Here is a 24500-nt window from a genome sequence, read left to right as displayed (position 1 = left end):
GGAAAGTCAGTTTTTAATTGTCCTGGCACCAAAAGCCAAATAAAAAGCAATGATGAAATCAGTTTTTCATCGTCCTGAGGCTAAAAACTGTATGGAAAGCGACAGTGAAATCAGCTTTCAATTGTCATGAGACTGGTGCAAGATATGCCCAATACACTGCCGCTGTATTTCTGCTACAAGCTGAAATTGAGAAACAGCATGTTCCACAACAGCTCTGAGTGTCATGTGGGTCATGTTCAGAATGCATTGCGCAATGCATGCCTTCAGTTCAGCTACATTTGTAATAGGAACACTGAATGCAGCATCTTACAGACTACCTCAAAGCCAGAAGTCACATATATTAAGATTGGGTGATTTGGACAGCTAGGCAGTAGCTAAATGGCAGCTGATAATTCTAGCATTTCCAAAATTCCCCTGAAGCAATGTACAGCTGTGCAACATGTGGAGGAGTGCCATCTTACATAAAAATGATCCTACCCACATATCCACACTATTGAAGAGATGGAGCAACATTGGTGCCCAAGAGACTATCGCAGCATTTACCAGTGATGGTACAGGTAACAGGACCCCGTCCTGCTCCAAATAGGTGAGCAGCACTGTCCTTATTTTCCACTTGAGTGACATCAGGTAAGTCACAATCTGTATGCATGTGACAGCATGTTCTACTTAATATGTTCCGAAACGCTACAAATAAAAACGGGATTCTTCTGTGGCTCATACCTTGTGTTCTAATGGTGATAGGAAGGGAGTGTTAAGTCTTTTGGATAGCCCTTGGCAAGGGACCATTTGTATACCCAACAGACAGATCTTCTAAGTGTCACTGCCCTAAAGGACAGAGTCAAAGTATGAATATTACACACTTTCTGTTGCTTAGCTGAATGGAGCAAAGTGATTGATTCTTTTTGCATTTGTAGTGTTCTACCTGGGCCTTTATCCCTTATGGACCAGCATCAGTTCATGGGTGGTTCATCAGACACCTCCCCCCTCCTTTCAAAAAAAGGGTTTATTTAATCATTTTCCACACCAAAACCAAGCGCATTTTCGAAGATGGCTATACACAGGAAATGGCTGAAATTTTTTACAAAATATTCCTAAGATGCCGACCTGGAACAACCTTGCAAAGTCTCTTGATATTTCTATCCATTTCCAAGATACAGAGGTTCAAAGGCATCCTACTTCTATGAATAAAAATATGCACATAAAATCCAATATGAGGCAGAATCTAAATAATAAATAACTGCAGCAAATTGCTTAAATTGCTCATTTATCTAGAAGTGCCATCTTCTCCTTTCAAAAATATTTATTAGTACATGATTGGTTCCTTGGTAAATTCAAGGAATAGACCAAGCGAGGTGGTGCAATGGTCAGCACAGCACAATGTTCTTGATGTCTTCATACATTTCAGATATACAAAGGTTCAAAGTTACCCTACTTGTACCCACAAAATATGTAAGTAAAATCCAGTGTGAGATGAAAACGTAGTTTATAAATTTACAAAGTGCTGAGAAACAAGCTGTAAAGTTATCAGAAGGGTCCTGGCACCACATGTTGTAGTGAAGCACAAACAAAATTTTTGTACATTTAAAATCTGATCTGAGGTGTAAAATTAGATTTTCATTATTTCAATTTTACATAAGTCAATTATCCAAATTTTTGTTACCATTAAAGTTCTATTCATATGAGGGAATCATCAGAAAAACACTACTACCAGAACACGAAAAAGGTGAACATGTTCCTTCCTGTTCAAAAGTTTGAATGAAATATGGGGTACAAGCTGCCTCATTCTATCTTCCTCAGCACCATTAGGATTTTCCCAAAAATTTTGGCATGCACACATATTCATGCTTTTTTAAGCTGAGAGAGAAGGAGATTGTGGCAGAGTCACAGAGATGGAAATGAAATAAATACTGAATTATATTATACAGTGGTTGTGGTTGTGGTACAGAAAGAGTGATGGAGACAATGGCAGTATGTGAGAATGAGAGGGGTGCAGTGGCAAAGGAGCATAGTTGAAGTGACAGAACAGTGGATGAGAGCCAGTGATAATGAGAGACAGAACTTATAATGATGACAACAAGGAATAAAGAGATAGTGACAGTAAGAAGAGACAGCAGCAGTGGGGAGGAATGAATGAGGTAGTAACAGTAAAAGAGAGCAAGAGGGAGACAGTGACAGGGAGAGGAGACAGTAGTAGTAGTGGTAGTAGGACAGAAGGAAGGAGACTATGGCTGTGAGACAGGAGATAGTGACAGGAAGACAAAAAGATATAATGACAACAAGTTGGGCGGAATAAGTTAATGAGAATGAGAAGGTGGGAGGTGATGGGTATGACCAACTTGCAGTGATAGACTAGGGGGTATGAGCGAGTTACAGTTAGTGGAGCTTGTGAGAGTGATTTTGTAAACCCTCATCGCCAGTTTTGTAAAGGCTGTGTTGCTACTGCTGTAATGGCAGATCAAGTTGGTATCCACTCTTCAGTTAGAATCTTTTAAACAGGAGCATATTCCCTCATTGTGTGCTGGCAGTATATGCTTTAAATGTGAAAATTTATTTCTATGATTTGTATAGTGAAATGTTGGTGTTTTCTGTCTGTTTCATGCTGCATGGAAGAGATTCTGACAAGTAAATTATCAATGTTCCACTATTGCAGGAAATCAGCAGTAAGGGTCTCTATCATGACAGCACCAATGGTCCATTCAAAAATGGTTCAAATGGCTCTGAGCACTATGGGACTTAACATCTGTGGTCATCAGTCCCCTAGAACTTAGAACTGCTTAAACCTAACTAACCTAAGGACATCACACACATCCATGCCCGAGGCAGGATTCGAACCTGCGACCGTAGCAGCCGCGCGGTTCCGGACTGAGCGCCTAGAACCGCTAGACCACCGCGGCCGGCCAATGGTCCATGTTGGCATGAACATAAAGGCACCATATTCAGGATCACATCTGTATTTTGTTAAAAATTTATGTTTAAAATGAATATATAAAAATGCACCAGTTCCACATCAGGTCTTGAACTTGTATGTTAACAAAATTTGTAAAATAAACCACATGTTAACTAAATGTTTGTCAACTTTGTTTACTGATCAATGTAGTAATTGTACCGTATAAGCCTACTGAAGTTATCAAAGATGGTCTTCTTACAAGAAAATTCTAAAAGATCTCTGGTTGATGTTTACTGGAAGAATAGCTCTTCTGCTCTAATCTGGTGGTGACTGATGTAACCAGTTTTGAATTACTGATGGACAAGGTAACTTTAGTAAACTACTACTTGATGAGATATACAGTAACAGTTTTTCTAATTGTGAAAAGTGCCCAAACTTAGAGTAGGAAGTGTTACATCACTGAAAAACATGAACTTTTCCCAAAGAAACGAACTACGACCAGTGTGCAAAATAGTTTTGTTTGATTGCTTGACTTAGAATTTGATCTTGGTGGTCACTTAACCAGTCAGTATCACTTCATCCTTGCATTAAAATCTGTGAGGCTTACTGACCAACATTTTAGGTTAAAGAGGCGTTTGACTGGCAAGTGAACATAGAAACTTAGACAAATAATAATTATTACATTAACTTGTCAGTCACTGATCAGTATTTAAGAAGAAAATATCCAAAAGTGATGGAGTTTGGTGTTGCACAGGAGAACTATTAACTAATGTCAGTGGTCATGTGAATTTTATCAAGTCGATGTGCCATTGTTTTACTAAAGCGAAAGGCTATTCTTACATGGTGAAGACAATTTATTAAAAATCTAAAAAACAGTCATTTCTCATCTAGGTAGATAAAAGGAACCTGATATACATATATTTAACAGAAAGTGGAATATATTTACAACAAAGGAAGAAATAAATCTATTTACGAAGACATTTTTGAATGAGGTTTAGTCCTGCCAATAAAAATAGTCATTTATATTATCGGAAATATTCTTTGAGAAATTTTAATTCAATATTGGCACCTCTGAAGGAAGAGCACAATGCTGACCATATCGGGGATATCCGACATTTCTCTGTGAATAAATGAAGGCAGAGAGGCTTTGAACTACTAAGATTGTATTTCAGGAGGGAGGGAGTGTGTAACCAGTATGAGTTATTATCATGACAAGTAATGGGACAAACCATCTCAACCCACAGGATCTACCCCCTCAAAAAAAATATGGCTCTACAATAAACGATGTGCCATGCAGTTACTTTTGCAGAATGAAGTGGTACTGATTGATGTCCAAGTAGCTTTTCTGTTGCCCAGTTTCAGTGTTCCGTGTATTGACATGTCCTTGGAGGTGGAAATGGGCTTTGTCTGTGCACAGAATGTTCCATGGCCATTCAATGTCCACTTCCATGTGAGTAAGAAATTCTAGAGCAAACATTTGTTCTATTGGCACATCATCATGAAGCAACTCCTGAACATGGGCAATTTTGTATGGCTAGTAATGCATGATATTTCATAGAATTCTAGGCTCTGTGCTCAAGGGCATGTCCAAAGTTTGGTCAATTCCCTGCACTGCATGGTAGCTCACCACTGCTCAACCCCTCCTGCAATGATGTGGTCTCACCTGCTGCTCTCTTTGGATCAACTGTTTCCCTCCACCTGTCACATTGCACTTCAAAAGAGCCTGCCTTTTCAAATTTCATAATCATTTTGTCCAGGCCCTTGGCAGACATCAGACCAACACTTTTTTTCATACTTTGAGTATCGAGAACTTCTGGAGAGCTATTGGTGCACAGTCATTGTTCTTGTAAAAGATCTTTACCAGCACCTTGTGGTCCTGTACTGAAACAATAATGTCTAGCATCTCAGATGCAAACTGAGGAACAGCCATGTGTCATGAATCTTTTATTTTGCATATTTTGTCCTTACAGTGGCATTGTATGTTATCACTGCTGTAAATTCTGTGCACAGATTAATGGTCAGGAAGGAGAGTTTGAGGCTTTCAGTTATCAATGAACATGAGATCTCACTGACATTGCCAGTAAGCTGAAGAAATTTACAATTCTTGGGTTTCCAATGGTTGAGCCCATTGAAATACTGTGATATTATTGTTGTGTCAGCTACTGTGGGACTCAGCATGGACACAAACAAGGAAGGTGAGAAGTTGCAATGGTCAGTAGCAGGAATACAAAATCATCTGTACATATTCTAACATTCTGATGACTTAAAGTGTGAGTGTGGATCTCGGTTATATTGGCTTATTCCCCCAAACCACCTTCCACTTCTTTACGAGATGACGTACTTGGTATTTGCAGCCACTCTTCTTTACTGAATAGCCAGCTGCTGGAAGCCCTCTTGACTTCTTCTCCATCGAATAACACTAGATACAGGAATTTTTAGACACTTTCCACTTACGAAATAAGTAGACATACAAACTTTACTTTTCGTCAACTAATGATGTATTTGACCTCCATACAAAATAAAAATTTCACTTTCCACATGAATATATAACTTCCTGCAAGTCTCTTGTACAGTCAGACATTACAAACATACTGAATTGCAGTTAAAAGAAAGTTGGTTTGTTGTGTCAGCTACTGTGGGACTCAGCATGGACACAAACAAGGAAGGTGAGAAGTTGCAATGGTCAGTAGCAGGAATACAAAATCATGGATCATAAAATGAGTCTTGCCTCTAACAAGGTTGTGTCAAGAGTCTACAAGTGTACTTTTTTCAACAGTTCTTGTTTCAATAACAATAGTCAATGACACAGTAAGCACAGAGCTGCATGGTTCTTCCTTACACACTCACTAAAACAGCTATGGATTTCCCGACAGGTACTTGTCAGTGCCATCCGACCGCTGCGTCTACTTTCTTCCTGCGACTGATATTAAACCTGCACACACAAACATGTGATGCACAGTAGGTAGGATTCTACCATCCCACACTCATATCCAAAACATTGTGTGTTCGAGATGGTAGAAGGCTGAGTGGTTCTAGAATTTACACAGAAATTCTCGAATCACTACAATATCACATACTGATTAAGACGACACACTATTTCTACAAAGAAGAGAACAATTATTCAATTTGTTGTGCCTCCTACATGCAAGTACTTTTCACTATTACTACTCATAGAAAGCAGGCTAAGTAACATCTTCAATGTTGAGTGGCACTCTCATCACTTTTGGTGAAGATGATGTGAGCTGAACCAGCTAGGAACATCAGAACTGTATGTTGCATTAGCATTCTTGTAATTACATCAAGCTTCATTCTCTGTTTCTCTAATGCAGCACACAAATTAAATGGGAAACTGATTGTGCTTTCACTAAGTTAGTTGTGGAAACCTTCTTATAGCCATCTGAAAGGCTAGTTGCACAACTGTAGTGGTTATAATCTCAATTATATGGGTCTGTATTTCAGATACATATTGAAATATGTTCCAAAATGAAACAATCTTCTTGGTTTTGAGGAAGCCTTAACAGTATCAAAGTAATAGTGAATAATGTTGTCCAGTCTTCTCACGGGGTGTGCTTCAGAAATATCTGTCTCAAATTAAGGCCCATGTTAGATATTAGAAGGTTGTTTTTTTTGAGAAATTATGTCTTTCCTGTTGTAGTCTGATAGTCTCTAATGTGAATTTTTGTGTACAAGACAGCAGAATTCCTTCAATTCATCTACTACATAGTCCCCTATATAAACTAAAAAAGAAACACTCTTCCAAAACATTAACTGGCAAGACTGTGGCTCAGTTTGGATTTTTAAGTGGCTGGCATGGAGAAAATACTATTGAGGCTGGTAATGGAGTTTTGCAATGAATGTACACTGCAGCTAACATCCACTAGCACAATAACATAGTTTATGGCTCATTTTAGTGTGTATCTACTGTTATAGGTTTTGTGTGTAAAAATTTTATGGTGATTTACAAGATGGTCTTACATATGTGTCTTTGGATGAACAAGCATAACTCCATGGTCAAGAAGATAGAATATATAGTAAAAGAAAATAAAACCTGGGATTATACATGTGACAGAATGAGCCAATCATTCTGATATACTTTAAACTTCCCCACTAACAGTTTAGAGATGAATTGCTGACATTGCCATTCTTCAATGATTAATTATGTCTTCATCATAATGGATGTGATCATGAAATCTCTAACAAGACAACACAGGCATTACTTCTTTCTACACAACTGGTAATTACAGAGATAGTTATTAGATCATAGCAGAACTGTAAACAAAACTAAGTAACATACATATGAAAAGATAATATAAAGATTTCAAAAAGTCCTTTTTTCCTATTTCAAATCAACTCACTGCTGTTACATGGCAACAACCATCATTCTCAGAAAGGATACACCAAATTAAATGAAAACCATAAAATTCAGTTTATGTGTAATTCTGAAAGGCTTTTGTATATGCATCAAAGCTATAGATGCTGTCACTGCCACTAGGCTGTCGCTTCAGGAGCAAACATAACTTTGCATGCTGCTGAACCATAGGTGAAACGTCTTTCCACGTAGGTTGCTATTCCATGATTGCAACTGATTGTCGCTATTGCCAGTGGAGAAGATGGACCTAGCTGCTGCGTAGGCAGGCCTTCTCTCCTATGAATATTAAGCTCTGTTACCTTGGTGGATGATGATTTTGGACACAGGTTTCCATCTGCAGTTTATTTTTCTCCTGTATACTGACAAAACGTTAGAGATTTTAGAGGGTCCCAGGAGAAAAACAGACTACAGATGGAAACCCATGTCTGAAACCCTCACTCACTGAGGCAACAGAGCATTGCTTTCATGGAAGATAAGGCCTTTCTATGCAGCAGCTGTCTTCAGTTTCTGCACTGGAAATCATGGCAATCAGTCATGATCACTGAATAACAATCAACACTGCGAAATACAAAGACACATTTTCTGTAGAAGGGGTGGCTTAGTGGCAGGTGCCATCACCTACAACTTTGACATTCTGTAACATCATTGGCTGATGTTTCCAGACTCCAGTTCCCATCTGCAATCTGTTGCTCATGTCACCCTCTACAACCCCTTGAAGGTCGCGCAACATTTCTGTATAAGTGAGGCAACAGTTTATACATGAAGTAATATCATTTGATAACATACAGAAGTACCATTATTTTTAAGCTTATTGGTCCATCTTTTGTCAAATTTCATTAATTATCACCTTGAAAAAATAGCTTCTTCAGCCATAGGGGACTGACCTGGCTCTGTTGCAACATTCCACTGCTGTCAAAAATGAATTCACAGATAGTACTGTGTTTAATGAATGGCATGCAGCATTTTCATGACTCCCCAAGCAACATGCTATTGTACTGTCACATGGGGATTTGACTGTGTGCCAGCACTGCAGAAACATACCTGCAAACAAAGAAATAGTTGATTACATAACTTCATTTTTTCGAGGTGACACATAATTGAAGCTTAATGACTGCCCTTCAACAATCCTTCATAAGATGTAATCATTTGCACTATTTCAACACATTTAGGAAGTAATCAGTTCAAATGCAGCCATCAAGGATTACTAACGGACATTCACATAAATTGCAAAATGCTACAGTTACATGACAATATATATTTAAATTTGGCACTCAGCTCACACACTAATGAATACTATATGTAAATACGTTGGAACTTACAATTTTAATTAATAATCTGTGTTGAATCACTCCCATAAGAATCTTTCCTGTAAGAAAAAACATCCAGCCACCCCTTAAATTAACCACGTCAATCCATAGTAACCATGCCAACCCTGCATAGATGCAGACAAAGGCAAAGAAAAAGGAGGAGGAGGATCTTTCCCATAAGTCAGAGAAAGTGGATCAAATGTACCATAAATTCATATTCATGATATTTTCAAATGTAATATGGACCAACAAAAACAAATTCTGCAACCGACTGCCAGAAAAACTTCAGTTCCGATGATAAAACATAAATATATTGTGCCACGCAAAGGGCACTCACACTAATGACCATGACAATCATTTTGCCTTTGTAATGGACTGTGTCCTCATGACAGTCTTTGGCCTTTGTAGTGGACTGTGTCCTCCTACATAGCTGAGAAACTTGTAAATTGAGGACGAACATTGATGCCTCCATAATGTCCTATCTGATATAATGTATGTGTATTTTCACAGTTTCCCTGAAATTTATGTAATTACGAGGCCACTTTACCATATAAGACATCACTATGGTAGGAGGGGCCTAAAAATCATCATAGTTGTGATAAATGCAGGCAAATACCAAAATAGTGTTAGGATAATTAAAGGTTTTAGATAAGGTGTTGTATTTAGGAGTTTAAGCAAGAAGGTGAAGGCACAACACAATCACCACAAATGACTTTGTTCTTGACAGAGTATTGAACCTTAATCTCCCTTCCTTGCAATAATGGTATTTTTCTACAATGGAAGATTTCTTTCAGTTTCATTCACAAACAGGTTGTTCCCAAATTAAAAAAATAAGATCCCCCATCAGCTTCATTTGCCACAGAAAAAAATTAAGTAACAACAGCTGCAGAACAGACAACTACTTAACTACAATAGTAGCTTACTGAACGACTTTTTACGCAAGAGTGCGGTTTGAAAAGTTCTCGGAACAGAATAGAAAAAAGTACTTACATCACTGAAACTTTTTTTATTTTTCAATGTAGTTTCCTTGTAGATTAAAGCACTAGGTCCAACAATGTTCACTCCAGGACTGCAAAATAGTTGTCAACTGCAGCTATCAATTCTTTATTTGAAGTGAATCTTCATTCACCAAGGAAAATGTTCAGTTTTGAGATGAAATGGAAGTCTGGCGGAGCCATATTAGGTGAATAAGGCGGGTGTGGCAACAATTCATGCTTGAGTTCATGTGATTTTGCCATGGCAACGGCACATATGTGCGGGTGTGCATTGTCTTGATGGAAGATGACTTTCTTCCTTGCTAAACCTGGTCTTTTTTCAAGTATCTTTTGTTGCAATTTTTCCAGGAGGTTAGCACAGTATTCTCCAGTAATCTTTTGCCCAGTGGGGAGATAATCTACAAACAGGGTCCCCTTCAAATCCCAGAACACTGATACCATGACCTTCCTGCTGAATGAATTGTCTTTATCTCTCTTTGGTGGTGGAGAATCAGCATGTTTCCACTGCTTTGACTGTTGTTTTGTCTCTGGGGTATAGTAGCACACCCAAGTTTCATCTGTGGTCACAAACCGGTGCAAAAAATCTTGTCAATTTCTCCTAAAATGGACCAGTGTTCTTATATGTCCATTCTCATGCATTTTTGATCCAGCGTCAAGAGTCGCGGCACCCATCTTGCAGATAATTTTTTCATTTATAATTCTTCAGTTAAAATGTGATATACCTTTTCAGATGACATCTGGCAAGCGTGAGTAATTTCACGCACTTTTGATCAGCTATCCTCCATGATCATTTTGCACACTTCTGCAATGATTACTGGAGTAGTGACAAATCTTGGCCGACTACTGTGCGAATCATCATCTAAGCTCTCCTGGCCGAATTTTAATTCATTTGTCCACTTAGCAACAGTTGAATGTGAAGGAGCAGAGTCCCTCAGCATAATTTGGAAATCGGCATGAATGTCCTTTGCTTTCATGCCTTTCTTTTCAAAGTACTTAATCAATGCTCGAATCTCGATTCTTTTCATCTTCACAAATCACTAAGCGGGAACAACAACAGAGCCACGTCACTGCCATAGCTCTTTTCCAAGAGCACTAACATGGCATGTGATTACAGGCAACAGTCCAATGAATATCACGTGAACAATTCGCTGTGCAAGCGCTGACATTTCGTGGTGATCCCGAGAACTTTTCAAACCATCCTCGTAATGCACACCATTGACACTTGTCCATTCCAAAGGGCTAAAATAATTATTCACACAGTTCAGACACCATCTTGTGATGGCACAAGTCAGACACATTGACCACCACAGTGATTAAATCAAGGTCTAGAATGGTTCAGATGCATTTTAACTGCTGTTGAACTCAAAAATATTTTAGATCAGTTGTTTGACTAGATGGCACATGTAGTGTCAGAACATGTTTATTTCTTTAATTGTTAGAATCAACCAGGTCAATCCTTTTAATATTTTGTGCCTCGCCGCAAGGAGTCAACATTGCCATTTCATCTGTTCCAGCTCAGAATGAGTCATTAGTACTCAAATAGTGTTGTAAGAGATTGTCTCTTACAGAATACACTTGATTTACATTTACATACACCCTCTGCAATTTCAGGGTTTCTTCCCATTCCTACCTTGTATGGAGCATGGGAAGAATGACTGCTAAACTGCCTCTGTGTATGCCCGATAGGAGTCAAATGTAGAAGGAAGAGGAATCTCTGTAGATTCTTCACTTAATATTGATCCCTGTGTAATGGCACCACCATTTAAGATGGGAAAAAGTTAGATTCGGTGCAATATTTCTGCGCGCACAAGTTACAGTCAGGCACGGACCTGTTGACAGTAAGTTACGCTTACCAGATGTTGCAAAGTAGGATGGAGGCCACAGGGCCATAGAACCATTGAAAAGAGTAAACACAGCAGTTTTCACGGTGCAAGTTATGAGCAGAAGGGGCCCACTGGCCCAACCTAAGTGTTATGAGTACATGACTCGGAGCAGCACATTAGCAAAACAGAGGCGCACAGCCGCGTATAAACAGGTGTCGGTTTTCTAATGAGGGGGATTCAAGTGTGTCAGTTCTCCTGGATGGCAGGGCTTGTCACACCACCAGCTATATGCAGCAGCAGATGGGACACCAACAGTCCAGTCCACAGCGGGTCACTGGTTCGACTCTCTGAGGCCAATGCAGGGTCCACAGCCAGCCAGCAGGCAACGGAGACAAAGGCCTCTGAGTCGGCTGCCAGCTCATCCTGATGTCGTCAAAACACTGCGGCTGTACACAGCCAGCACACTGCAGTACATTGCATGGGTTGCTGAGGTAGCCCTTCCATGCCAAGCTGTTTTGCACACAGCGAAGTGGTGTCCTCGGCATCACAGAACAGAGAGGAACACGGCACTGTATCTGGGAATAATGAAACACTTGAAGATCATGGCCGAGTTTTAATACGGCGCTTCCTGACAGTTTCCATCCACATCCAACATTCGTCCACTGCACACCAACATCTACATTTAGCAGTGACTGCTACATTTGGTGTCAGAATAGCAGGCGTTGTCTGTACAGTAGGATGTTTGAGCCCACCACCTGCATTACAGTAACAATTTGTGGTGAGCATTGACCAATTTTTCTTTTTGAGTGTTGAACGTTTTCTTTCTTTGCATTGCCAGAATAAGTGTTAGTGTGTTTGGGGCAACAAGATTTTTTTTTTCATGGCAATTAATTACTTTTGCATTGGGTTGAGTATGATGTTTTATTTATCTCCTCCTATTACATCATCGCATAAAACGTAGGATGAGTAGTTCATATGAGCTGTAGGAAGTCAGTTCATTTTTGTAGTTAAATGTTTCATTTCTGTGGGATTTTATGGGTTTAAATGGGACTAACTGGGAATGAAAGCAACACAATGACAGAGTCAGGGACACATAGTGTTTCGGAACCAGAAGTGGTACAGATTTTGTTGGAAAAGTTGGCACAATTGACAGCAGACAATATGCAGTTGAGAAGTGAATTAACATATAGGAGTGAGAGGAAAACTTCACCTGATCAGTCATTGTTGCCTAGGGTGCCGCAGCAGAAAATTGATCCAGCTGCCATGAGTTTGATTATTCCATTTTCTGGCAAGGTACCTGAGGACATGCATTCATTTGTGGAAGACTTGGAAACTTCAGCTGTGATGAATGGCTGGTCTGATGGACAGTTCTTACATGTAGCCAAGATTAGATTAATGGGTGAAGCAAAAACATATGTAAGGTGTTCTCAGGCCTTAAGGAAGGCAGGACAGTTTAAGCAGTTGAATGAGGGGCTTTTACAGAGGTACAAGAAATAGAATAGCATTTCGTACTTTAGGGAGAGGCTGAGTACAATGACGAAGAGACAGGGGGAGACAGTAGAGAAATTTGCAGACAGAATAAGAGAAATTAACGAGTATACTTACAAGTTGGGTCAGAGCGATGAAGTGAATTGTATTCTGTTGCAGGAGGCCATGCAAAGGGCACTTGTATTTTTGAGGGGGTTACCAGCGTATATGGTGCGGAAAGTGTGTGAAGGGGCTCTGAAAGACTTGTATTCGGCCATTCAGCTGGCAATTTATTGTGAGGAAATAGACGTGACAACAGGGGTATGTGATAGACAAACAGTGTTTACAGTAGGTATAAAATGTTATGAGTGTGGTCGTATGGGACATGTGCAGAGGCAATGTACCCAGTCACCAAGGAATAGAGGAAGGGGTGGAAATCAGCAGCGTGGAGGATGGAGAAGTGGAGTTAGTAGAGGTGGACAATCGTTAAATGGCAGAGGGGGCCCAAGACCCACCTAAGGGAGCTCCTGTTTAATTTCAAAGTTAGAAATAGGTATGCAGAGGTGAAATGTTCAGTGGTAGGATCCATAAGAACTAAAAAGTTTAAGATTTTCTTGGACACAGGGGCGCAAGTGTCAGTGGCTACTGAGAGTTTAATGGGATGAAAGAAGTTGAACCCACCACGTTATAGGTTGTGCGGAGTGGGGGATAAGGAGGTCACACGTTTGGGGTCAGTGCCAGTTGACTTTTGCATAGGGAAAGTCCGATTTGATGCATGCATGGAGGTAGTTCCATGGGTAAGCGAGGGCTAGACATGATCCTAGGAGTAGATTTCTTGCATCAACATCATGCCAAAATTGACCTTGGACAGTGAACTGTGGAACTTGGTGGAATATTATGGCAGCAAGGGGAAACTGTTGTCAATGCAGAGCTGTCACGAGGGGCATTCAACGTAATGAACAAACCAACTGAACCGCGTACATTAGCATTAAGGCTTAATTCACATGAATGTGTGTCTAGTGGCACCGGGAATTCGCTTTGGGTAAGTATAGAGTCAAATCTACCTGTGGGTGCAGTATGTGTTATTGAACCATTGGAGGATAATGAAGTTTTGGATCCATTAAGTTGTTTTGTGAAATGTAGTATTGTATGCGTACAAGAGGGAAATGGTGGGCGAGTAGTCCCCATGAATGTGGATAATTTTAGCGCTGTAGATGCGAATTTGGGAAAAGGAGTTTTAGTAATGAATCTGGATGTACCAGATGGTGAAGACTGGTGTTTGAGAGGTAGGCATAGCGATCAACCACTAACTGCCGATAGAACTTCATTGCGTACCAAAGTTAAGCATTTGAAAGGAGGACAAAAAGAGCATATGGAAGAAATGTTGTGAGAATTTAAGGATTTGTTTTTTCCACGAGCACCGTTACCAGCAACTCCATTAGTTCAACATAGGATACCAACAGGGAATGAAGCACCTGTTTGCTGTAAACCATACAGAATACCGAGGTATTTGCAGCTGATTGTGGAGGATTTCATTGATCAGCAGCTTTCAGACGGTATTAGGGAGGATAGTAATAGTTGCTGGGGATCAGGCATTGTCATTGTGCCTAAAAAATCTATGGATGGAACTAAGAAATACAGGTTATGTTGTGACTATCGATACCTCAATAATAAGACAGTAACGGACACATACCCCATTCCAAACACATCGGAGACTTTGGATCACTTAGGACAGTTCCAGTACTTTTCTACGATGGATTTGACAAGCGGTTATCATCAGTTAGAGGTAGCTCCAGAGTATCGTCCAAAAACTGCTTTCTCTACTCCTGGAGGCCATTACCAGTACATCAGAATTCCATTCGGTTTGAAAAACACTCCGGCAACGTTTCAGAGGTTGCTAGACATTGTGTTGAGGGTCTTGTCTATTTGGATGACATTACAGTGTTTTCAAGTAGTATGGAGCAGCACAGACAGCGGTTAAGGGAAGTCTTTATGAGGTTAAGAGCAGCTCATTTGATGGTGAGCCTGGAGAAGTGTCATTTTGCATTGGAAGAAGTGAAATATTTAGGTCATATTATCAGTAAGGACGGGGTGTGAACAGATCTGAGGTTGGTATAGTCCATAAGGGATTTTTGGGAGCTGAAAACAGTTAAGGAAGTGCAATCATTCACCGGAAATTGAAATTTCTATTGAAAGTTCATGAAGGGTTTTGCAGATTTAGCACAGCCATTGATGTGATTGTTATGGCAGGGTGTGAAATTTTTGAGTGGACAGAAGAGTATCAGAAAGCATTTGACAAACTGAAAGAAGTGTTAACATCAAGTATGGTCCTTGTGTTTCCAGATTTTGAAAAGGAATTTATTCTAGCGTGTGATGCATTGCATCAAGCACTAGAGTGTGTTCTTAGTCAGGAAATTGATGGGAATGAACATCCTGTAGCCTACACATCTAGGCAGTTGAATGCAGGAGAGAGGAATTACTCAACAACAGAGAGGGAGATGCTTAGCATAATCTATGGCATTACATATTTTAAGTGTTATTTATATGGGAGAAGATTTTGGGTAGTGACAGATCATGCTGCATTAAAGTGGTTGTTGGGGTTGAAGGATCCGTCCACTAGACTCGCTAGGTGGGCTGTGAGGCTTAGTGAATTTGACTACAAGGTGGTGCACAAGCCTGGGAAGAAGCATGGTAATGCAGATGCACTGAGTAGTAAGGTGGCAAAAGTAGAAGTCATAGGTTATGACCTTGCAGTATGGCAAGAATTATGGGACACTGACTATGATTGTAAATTGTATTGGACACAGCCACAATTTAATATGTACGATGGTCTTCTGTGCAGGGAAACGAAGTTATGGCCAAGGGTAGTAGTGCCAGTGAAGCTGAGAGATGAGGTTTTAAAAGAAGCACATTCTCACATGTTATCTGGTCATGGCGGGGGTAGAGCGACAAATAGGAGAGTGGCGGAGAGGTATTGGTGGAGAGGTAGGAAAGTAGATGTGGATCAGTATGCCAAGAATTGTATATCACCTGCGCAGAGAGCAGATTTGAGTCGGAAATGGATTCAGCAACAATGATTGTCGGAAGCAACATGTCCATTTGCTATGTTAGGAATTGATGTCTTAGGACCTTTCAGTCAAACATCATCGAGTACCAGATTCGTTCTGACAATAATAGACCATTTTTCGAGGTATGTGGAGATGGTGGCTATGCCAAATCAACAGGCAGCAATGGTTGTGCAAGCATTAATAAAGAACTGGATTTGGAAGTTTGGTGTACTGGAGACAATAATTATTGACCAAGGGACCAACTTCATGTCAGGATTTAATGAAGGAACTGTGTACGTTGTTCTTGAGGACAAGCGCGTTGCATCCACAGGCAAACGGAAGGGCAGAACGGGTACACAGAACAGTTGGGAAGATGCTGAGTTTTTATGTGGATTCTCATCGCCGTCAGTGGGACAAGTATATGAGGCATATTGTATGTGCATACAATGCAAAAATCCATACCAATACCGGTTTGTCTCCATTTGAGGTAGTGTATGGGCAATAAATGCTATCACTGTTTGATTTAGTGAAGCTACAGAAAGGAAGAACTGGTGAATCTGTACGTCAATTCGCGAGGACAATTGGGGATGTTTGGGAATGGGTACAAAAGGCAAATACGAAGGCTTTGGAAAGGCAGAAAGACACAGTGAAGTGGAAAGGAAGTTTACCGCAGTATAAAGTAGGACAATGGGCAATGCTGTCCAGCCCCTATATGCCAAAAGGGAAAACGAAGAAGTTCGTCACGAGGTATTGAGGGCCATATCAATTAGTTGAAACCACATCCCCCATTAACGTAAGCTTCAGCTGCTAACTAGAACAACAATAGTACACACTGGGTGGGTGCAGCCATTTAAGGGTTGTCGGGATGTGGTTCCAGGCATGTCACAGGAAGGGAAGAGGAAGAAAGAGAGAGTGGAGAGAGGTGTTAAGGGCAGGGAAAACCAGGAAGATAGAGTACAGCATGATGTACTGTACACTTTGCAATTCAGAAATTACTAGAGTATTTGTAGTTTTTTGTTTTCTTGTTATGTATCACTGGATTTGCGTAGACTAATTAGGCATTGTATTTTCATATGTTGTATGCGTTTTCGAGTATTGTGAGCCTGCTGGGGACAGCAGTCTTTTTGAAGAGGGAGGAAGGGTGATGGTGATTCCTGACCTCAGGTCACTGAAAAGGTGAGTGTTGGCGGTAATTCATCTCTTCATCATCGGGGTGGATGCCTTGCGGTTGCAGCACCTGGATGGAGGTGTGCTGTACTTGCGGCAGGAAGATGTGGTGGTGTCAAGTCACCAGTGGGCATTAAAGTGGGTACGGAATGTATGGCAAATGTGGAATGAAGTAAGGAGGCTTGAGGAAGTGTTTGAAGAGCTTAGGCAATGTGCAGAGGGAAAGGGAATGCTGAAGGAAGCAGCCAGGAAATATAAGAAATTGCACGAGACTTATGAGACGCTACGGAAACAGGTAGGATGGATGGAGGAAGTGATGCCACATGTAAGACAGAAATGAGGGTGGCTGAATTCAGGGGGGTAAGTTTTGAAAACAGTCTTTGGAACTGTGGATGAAAGCGATATAAAGGAGCTGAACAACATGGTTTAAGCTGGGAGACAACATGCACAGGAGAGCAGAGGGGCGGAAGCTTGGCACGGAACCCAGATAGGGACATTGGAAGGGGAAGTCCTGAATAACACATGGTTACTCCACTCATCAGCAGGGGAGGTAGTGGAATACGCTAAGGCGTCGGAAGACATAAGAAATCGTAACCTGGGAACCTTACAGGGGCATCTGGAAGTCATAGATAGCCAGGTGGTGTTAACTAGACTTCTGCAGGAGGTAGCTGACAGTGTGTGGGATGAATAGGGAGTGATAACGAATCTGCGAGAAGCAGCGCATCACGCATGGCAAGGCCAGATTAGTACCTATTTGTTACTGCTGGACCAATATTTACGCAGGTTGCGCAAGGCGCAGAAGGAGCTACCATCGGGGTTATATTTAATAATGGAGCCCAGTGAGCAAAATTTGCCATTTTTCTACCATGTTGGAACAGTAAAGGTAACAACCGAGGATGCACGTGTGTATATTTTGGTTCAATTCCCAGTTATGGGGAAAAACGCGAGGTTTCAAAGTTACACGGTCCATCCATATCCAGTGAAGTGGCGAGCGTTGATCAAGTTTGTAGAAGTAAAAACTGAGGAGGTATTGCTGATCTCAGCTGTTAACAGCCGGTATGCCAAGATGACAAGGGAGGAATTACAGAGCTGCCATACAGGGAAGGTAACGATATATCCAACCAGAGTGATAAGCACCAATCCAGGCTCATGCACAGTGCAGTTATTTTTAGCCAGGAGGAAAGAAATAGATTGTTCTAGGGACATTGTGGAGCCAAAATTGAGCTTGCAGTGGGTTGGGAAGCATTGGATCTCCTCCACCCACAAAAATTTGACAGTAGTAGCAAGTTGCTTTGAGCAGGGAGTATTTGCAGAAGCAAAACGTATAGAGCTCGAGGGGAGTGGAATTTTAATCAATGGAACTGCATGTAACATAATAGGACCAATCTTCCATCTGCCAGCGTCAATTTCAGGAGACACGCAGTTGAATGTCACACAGCCACAGCTGTAGTGGCCAGAAGCAACTTAAGAGTTTATGCCAAGGCAGAATCTGACCTTGTTAAATCAAACTCTGGAGTCAGGTCTGTCGAGATCTGTAAACCAGTTCATTTTAGCCGAGCAGCTTGCGCAGCATGTTGCTCAATATAGGGAAAGGCAACGACAAGTAACGATCGTTTTGAGCACCTCTGAGCCAAGTGCCATCACAGCCTCAACTTCGTTGTGTGTTGCTTTCATTCAGATTAGGCGGAGAGCCAATTCCAACAGGGAACCAACAGCAGTCCAAATCCCAGTGGACTGGATACCGAGAGTATAAGACGGGTAGGTAAAGGGTTGATCGAGCATTAAGTGGAGTGGTCATCGAGTAAGGAATTTTTACGTTTTGTCTCATGTCATGTGTTTTAAGAGGATTAGACCACATCTAAGTTTTGTTATGGTAGAAGTAAATATGTCATAAGTATGTGCCGACCCATTAGAGTACGACCCGGGGACCAGGTCTTTCTGAAGGGGGGAAATAATGTAGTGGCACCACTGTTTAAGATAGGAAAAAGTTAGATTCGGTGCAATATTTCTTCACGAACAAATTACAACCAGGCACGGGCCATTTGACAGTAAGTTACACTTACCAGCGGTTGCAAAATAGAATGGAGGCCACAGGGTCGTAGAACCGCTGAAAAGAGTAAACGCAGTGATTTGCATGGCGCAAGTTACAGGCAGAAGGGGCCCATTCAGCAGTTGAGAAAGTACTCTAGATGCTTGATTGCTCAGAAAACATGTACCAAAATTATGTCAGAATAAAGCATTTATCACATGTTTTGCAATCTACATGTCACAGCATCTAGTTTCTCTTGCACATCATTATACTGCACAGAACACATAAAGCAACATGCAGAGTGTACTTCTTGTTATGCCTCTTGTGCTCCTTGTGGTTGTGCCACACAAGTACCATCAGACTGTTACAGTAGTGCTTCAAATAGTCAACAATTCATGTCACACACACATGTTGGTGTAAAACACGTGGTACACACTGTGAGAATACCCTACAGTATGCATTTGTGGTTCACAGTCAATCTAACCGATCTACTTTCAATAGAATTCTGGAACAACAGTGATTTAAGCAGTGAATGACAGACAATACACTTGCATACAGTTGGTATCTGTCCTGTTCAAAGGAAAATGTAATGTATTAATGTAAGCACAATTTCATTTACTGTTCAAGCCAGACTTTGAATGCAGAAAAATGATTCCAAATTCATATTCCTCTATTATATATGCTGTCATGAGTTCTATCACTAGGCAAAGTAGAAGTGTTCATCCAGTGTATGGGCAGCTCCCTTTAATGTTGCATTGCAAATCAGGTGGATACCAGGAAATATGCAGTGATTTCAGGACAGTGGTGAACACACTGTGTACAAGTATGTCTCCTTAACATATAAAAGTTATTTTTTTATTACTGCTTCTCAAAAACTCATATATTGGTATCACATTTTCAGTTATACCTTGATGAAGTACTTCATAGACATTAGAACTCTGTTTGGTTTTTACCAGTATCAAATTAAGAGAAAAATGACATTGCCTATCAACCCTGAGGACTTTACGTTCAGTGACAACAGCAGCTTTATAAGAAACAGATACGTTCAGACCAGTAGATAGCTCCAACCTTCAAAAAGAAATCCCACATGTCCTAGATTCTTTTAGTGAAGGAGAGTTTCCTGAAAGTTTAAAATAGTGAAGCTGTACAAAGTTCCAACATATAACATTATTCTCATATGAGAGAACAAGCTCTTATTGTAAGGTTTCTTTAAAGAAGGGAGAATCATAAACATATATAAAAAAGGGAAAATGGTTTAAATTCATACGTTATTTTACTATAGTTAATGATGAGACACATTTTGAAAAACCAGGAATTGAACTAACCACAATATTATGGAAAGGAAATATCACTATTCACCATATAAAGAATGCACTGATTCACAGGCAGCCACAATGAAAAAGAATATAAGAAATAAATTCAGCTTTAAGACAATCATTCTTCAGAAAGAAAACTCTCACACAGTCATACAGCAGCAGCAGCAACAACAACAACAACAACAACTCATACACATATGACCATTGTCTCTGGGCACTAAGGCCTGCCTACCACTGCATCTGATGTGAGCATCAATCTGGCTGGGTTGGATAGTGAAAGTAACAGACAGTCCTACCCCTCGCATATCCCCCCCCCCCCCTCCATGTCTCCTCCTTACCCCCACCGCCCACCCCACCTGTATTGCTGCTCACATCAGATGCAGTGGTAGTCGGGCCTTAGTGCCTAGAGACAGTGTCATATGTGTGTATATTATTGTTGTGTGAATGTGTGAGAGTTCTACTTCTGAAGAAGGATTTTCTCCAAAAACTAAAATTATTTCTAGTATTCTTTTCCACTGCACCTGTCTGCGAGTCAGTGCCTCCTCTATATGATTGCATCGCGGTGTAGCTTGCTCGCCAGGTTTCTAGAGGGTGCGTTTCTGGATGAGGTATCGAATATATTGCTTCCCCCTACTTATACCTCCCGAGGAGATCACGAATGTAAAATTAGAGAGATTAGAGCGCGCACAGAGGCTTTCAGACAGTCGTTCTTCCCGCGAACCATACGCGACTGGAACAGGAAAGGGAGGTAATGACAGTGGCATGTAAAGTGCCCTCCGCCACACACCGTTGGGTGGCTTGCGGAGTATAAATGTAGAAATGTAGATGTAGATGTATGATGAGTAGCAATATATCCTTCCCATAATATTTTGGTTATTCCATCTAGGACTTTTCGTAGTAGTGAACTCAGTGCTAGCTGGATTTAATAACGATCATTTTCAATTATATCATTACAATCAGTTTCAGCCTTCAAAGGGCATCTTCAGATACTATGAGCAGCATTTGGTGAAAAGGTATTCACACATCATCAGCTTGGAAGATTGTCAAACAAGAAATAGGATTACAGAAACAGAATCACAATAACTTGCAGATAAAAGACAAGATAGGTTGATAAATGATTCACAGAAACTAGCAAATTTTGTGAATAAATATTTTTCAGACATATGAAATTGATGTTAGCCACCACAGAATATGAAGTCTGGAAAACAGTTCAAAAATTACAGAATAAGATGCCAGCAGGCATAGGTGAACTGCCTGTCTATATACTTAAGAGTATTCATAGGCAGTGTACAAGCCCTGTTAACTGGCTTAACAATAGAATGTTTCCGCTCAGGTAACTTTTTGGAATCCCAAAAACAGTCAAGAGTTATGCCTCTACCAAAGAAACAGATGATTTAGAAAACTATAAGCCCATTTCTCTACTGTCATCATTCTCAAAAATAATATAATTCATTATAACAGAGAGATTAATAGATAAATATAATCTCCTCAACACAGCACAGTGTACAGGATCAGCCACAGCCGATTTTACTAACTGGTACTTAACCTTCAAGAAGGTGCACTGTTTTTCATAAAATGAGCAGTCACATGGTGTACTTTGTACACATGAAAAGAATAACTGTCTTTATGTTACCATGATAAACATGTATGCGTGCAATCACAGTTAAATCTTTGTTTAATTAAACAATATAAAATAAACTTACATGATGTTTAATTAAGCAATAATGAAATAAACTTTCATTACAGCACTCTCTTGCCATGGATAATAGGTGTTACCAGACAATTACAACCCACTCAAAGCACTAAGCAGCAAAGTTGCATCAGATCTCAGCTAGCCACTTATTCAGTTGCTAATTATCTTATAGAAAACAGCCTCAGTGTACGAATGTGCTACTATCTCGTAATCTGGGTCATTTTCTTCTACTAATCATAAATTTTTTCTCACCTAGCTTGCTGTTTATTTTATATTAATGCAGCTCACTTGTACATAAGACAACACAATTTATCACTGTGTTACACTGAAGCAATAATGAAAGAATGGGTGTGGGCTTGCAATGGAATGGTGCAAAACAATGTTACTTGTGACTGGCACATTTTATATATAGGAGTGTATGCATGAGGGTTAATGCACTAGACAAGGATGCATGTATCATAGATATGTTTTTAGATCCATCAAAGGCTTTTGATATCAATAACCATAATATTATACTAAAAAAACTAGAATCATTAGGAATGAGAGGAACTGTCAATGACTGGTTCTCATCATGCATGAAAAACAGGGTACAAAGGGTAGAGGTTGCAGGGGGTTCAAAGAAAACAAAATTTTTAGTGAAACATTTATCAGATTCCAAATATATAAACCAGGGAGTCAGTCAGAGAAGCATTTGAGGACCAATATTGTTTCTGATACACACTGATGGAAAAAAATTTGCAACAACAAAAAATAATTACTGTTGAGTAATGAAATTTTGGGAATACATTTGTCTAGGTTACATATTTAAATGGTTAACATTGCAAGATCACAGGTTAATGTATGCACAAGATAAGTCATTATAAATGTGAAATGCTGGTACATTAATAACCAGTGCAACTGCCAGAATGTCCAAAGCAAGCATACAAATGTACATGTAGTGTGTAGTACAGGTGCCAGAAGTCAGTTTGTGGGATGGAGTTCCATGCCTGTTGTACTTCATTGGTCAATATAGGGACAGTTAACAGTGTAAGTGGATGACACTGAAGTTGTCTGATGATGTTCCATATGTGCTCAACTGGAAACAGATCTGGCAATCCAGGAGACCAAGACCACATGTCCAGACTCTGTAGATTACAACAGCAGTAGTGGGTGAGTGTCATTCTGATGACACCCCCTGGAATGACACTTATGAACGGCAACACAACAGGTCGAATCACCAGACTGATGTACAAATTTGCAGTCAAGGTGCATGAGATAACCATGAGAGTGCTCCTGCTGTCACACAAAATCGTACCCCAGACCATAACTCCAGGTGTAGGCCCAGCATGTCTAGCATGTTGAAAGCAGGACCTCAGCTGGTCTCTTTCTAACCAACATATAGCCATCACTGGCACCAAGGCAGAACATCTTTCATCAAAAAACACAACAAACCTCCATCTTGCCCTACAATAATCTCTCACTTGTCACCACTGAAGTCGAAAATGATGGTGGTATAGGGTCAGTGGAATGCATCTAGCTCGGAGGTGTCCTTGAAGTAACCAATTAGTAGCAATTCGTTGTGTCATTGTGGTGCCAACTGCAGCTGAAATTGCTGCTGCAGAAGCAGTAAAATGTGCCATAACCCTTTGACAAATACACAGTCTTCCCTGTCGGTAGTGCCAAATGGCCCTCCAGAGCCTGGTCTTTTTAGGACCAGTGTCATAACCATCACTGCCAGCAGTCATGTACAGTTGCTACATTCCTACCAAGTCTTTCTGCAGTATCGCAGAAGGAACATCCAGCTTCTTACAGCCCTATTGCACAACTTCGTTCAAACTCAGTGAGGTGTTGATAATGGTGTCTTTGTCACCTTAAAGGAATTCTTGAGTAATATGTCCAATCTCAAAGGTAACTAATGCTTATGGCCATTAGACCATGTATTTAAAGTAAATCTGATTTGCATCCTCATAGTAGTACCACTAGCACCACTCCTATGTGATTGGTGCGAAATTTGGAGAGACATCATCTTTCAGAAGTAGAAACACACCAGTAAACCTTAATTTACATCACATAATTCTTTCTTGGTGTTGCAATTTTTTTCATCAGTGTAGACCAGTGAATTTCAAGACCATGTTAGACATGGGGAAAAAATTCTTTTTGCTCATGACAGCAATATTGTAATCACAGATAAAAACGCCAGAACTCCTAGTACAGAAAGCAAATGAAACCTTGAAGGACATTTATAACTGGTCATCATGCATTTAACTTACACCGAATAAAATATATATATATATATATATATATATATATATATATATATATATATATATATATATATATATATATATATATATATATATATCAGCATGAATTTCTCCTTAAAAGGAGACAATAATACTGGAAAATTAAATGTGGGTGAAA

General features: G+C 40.2%; 1 protein-coding gene across 2 annotated transcripts in view; it reads right to left on the bottom strand.

The window, feature by feature from the left end:
- Positions 1-24500, bottom strand: part of LOC126175748 (cyclin-dependent kinase 12) — a 179395-nt gene that overhangs the window by 1847 nt on the left and 153048 nt on the right. The window contains exons 14-15 of one of the 2 annotated variants that reach the window (XM_049922710.1): positions 8141-8297; positions 5753-5819 (exon numbers count right to left, since the gene is read on the bottom strand). In XM_049922710.1, coding sequence (XP_049778667.1) covers positions 5768-5819; positions 8141-8297 — 209 coding nt within the window. In that variant the 3' untranslated portion in view covers positions 5753-5767. Of the gene's footprint in view, positions 1-5752; positions 5820-8140; positions 8298-24500 lie in introns of those variants that run through there. The other variant, XM_049922711.1, reaches the window with a different exon arrangement.

Source organism: Schistocerca cancellata, chromosome 3 (genome assembly GCF_023864275.1).
Source record: "Schistocerca cancellata isolate TAMUIC-IGC-003103 chromosome 3, iqSchCanc2.1, whole genome shotgun sequence".
Taxonomy (NCBI): Eukaryota; Metazoa; Arthropoda; class Insecta; order Orthoptera; family Acrididae; genus Schistocerca; species Schistocerca cancellata.
The sequence above is the reverse complement of the archived record's forward strand: the minus strand, read 5'-3'. Positions and strand labels throughout refer to the sequence as shown.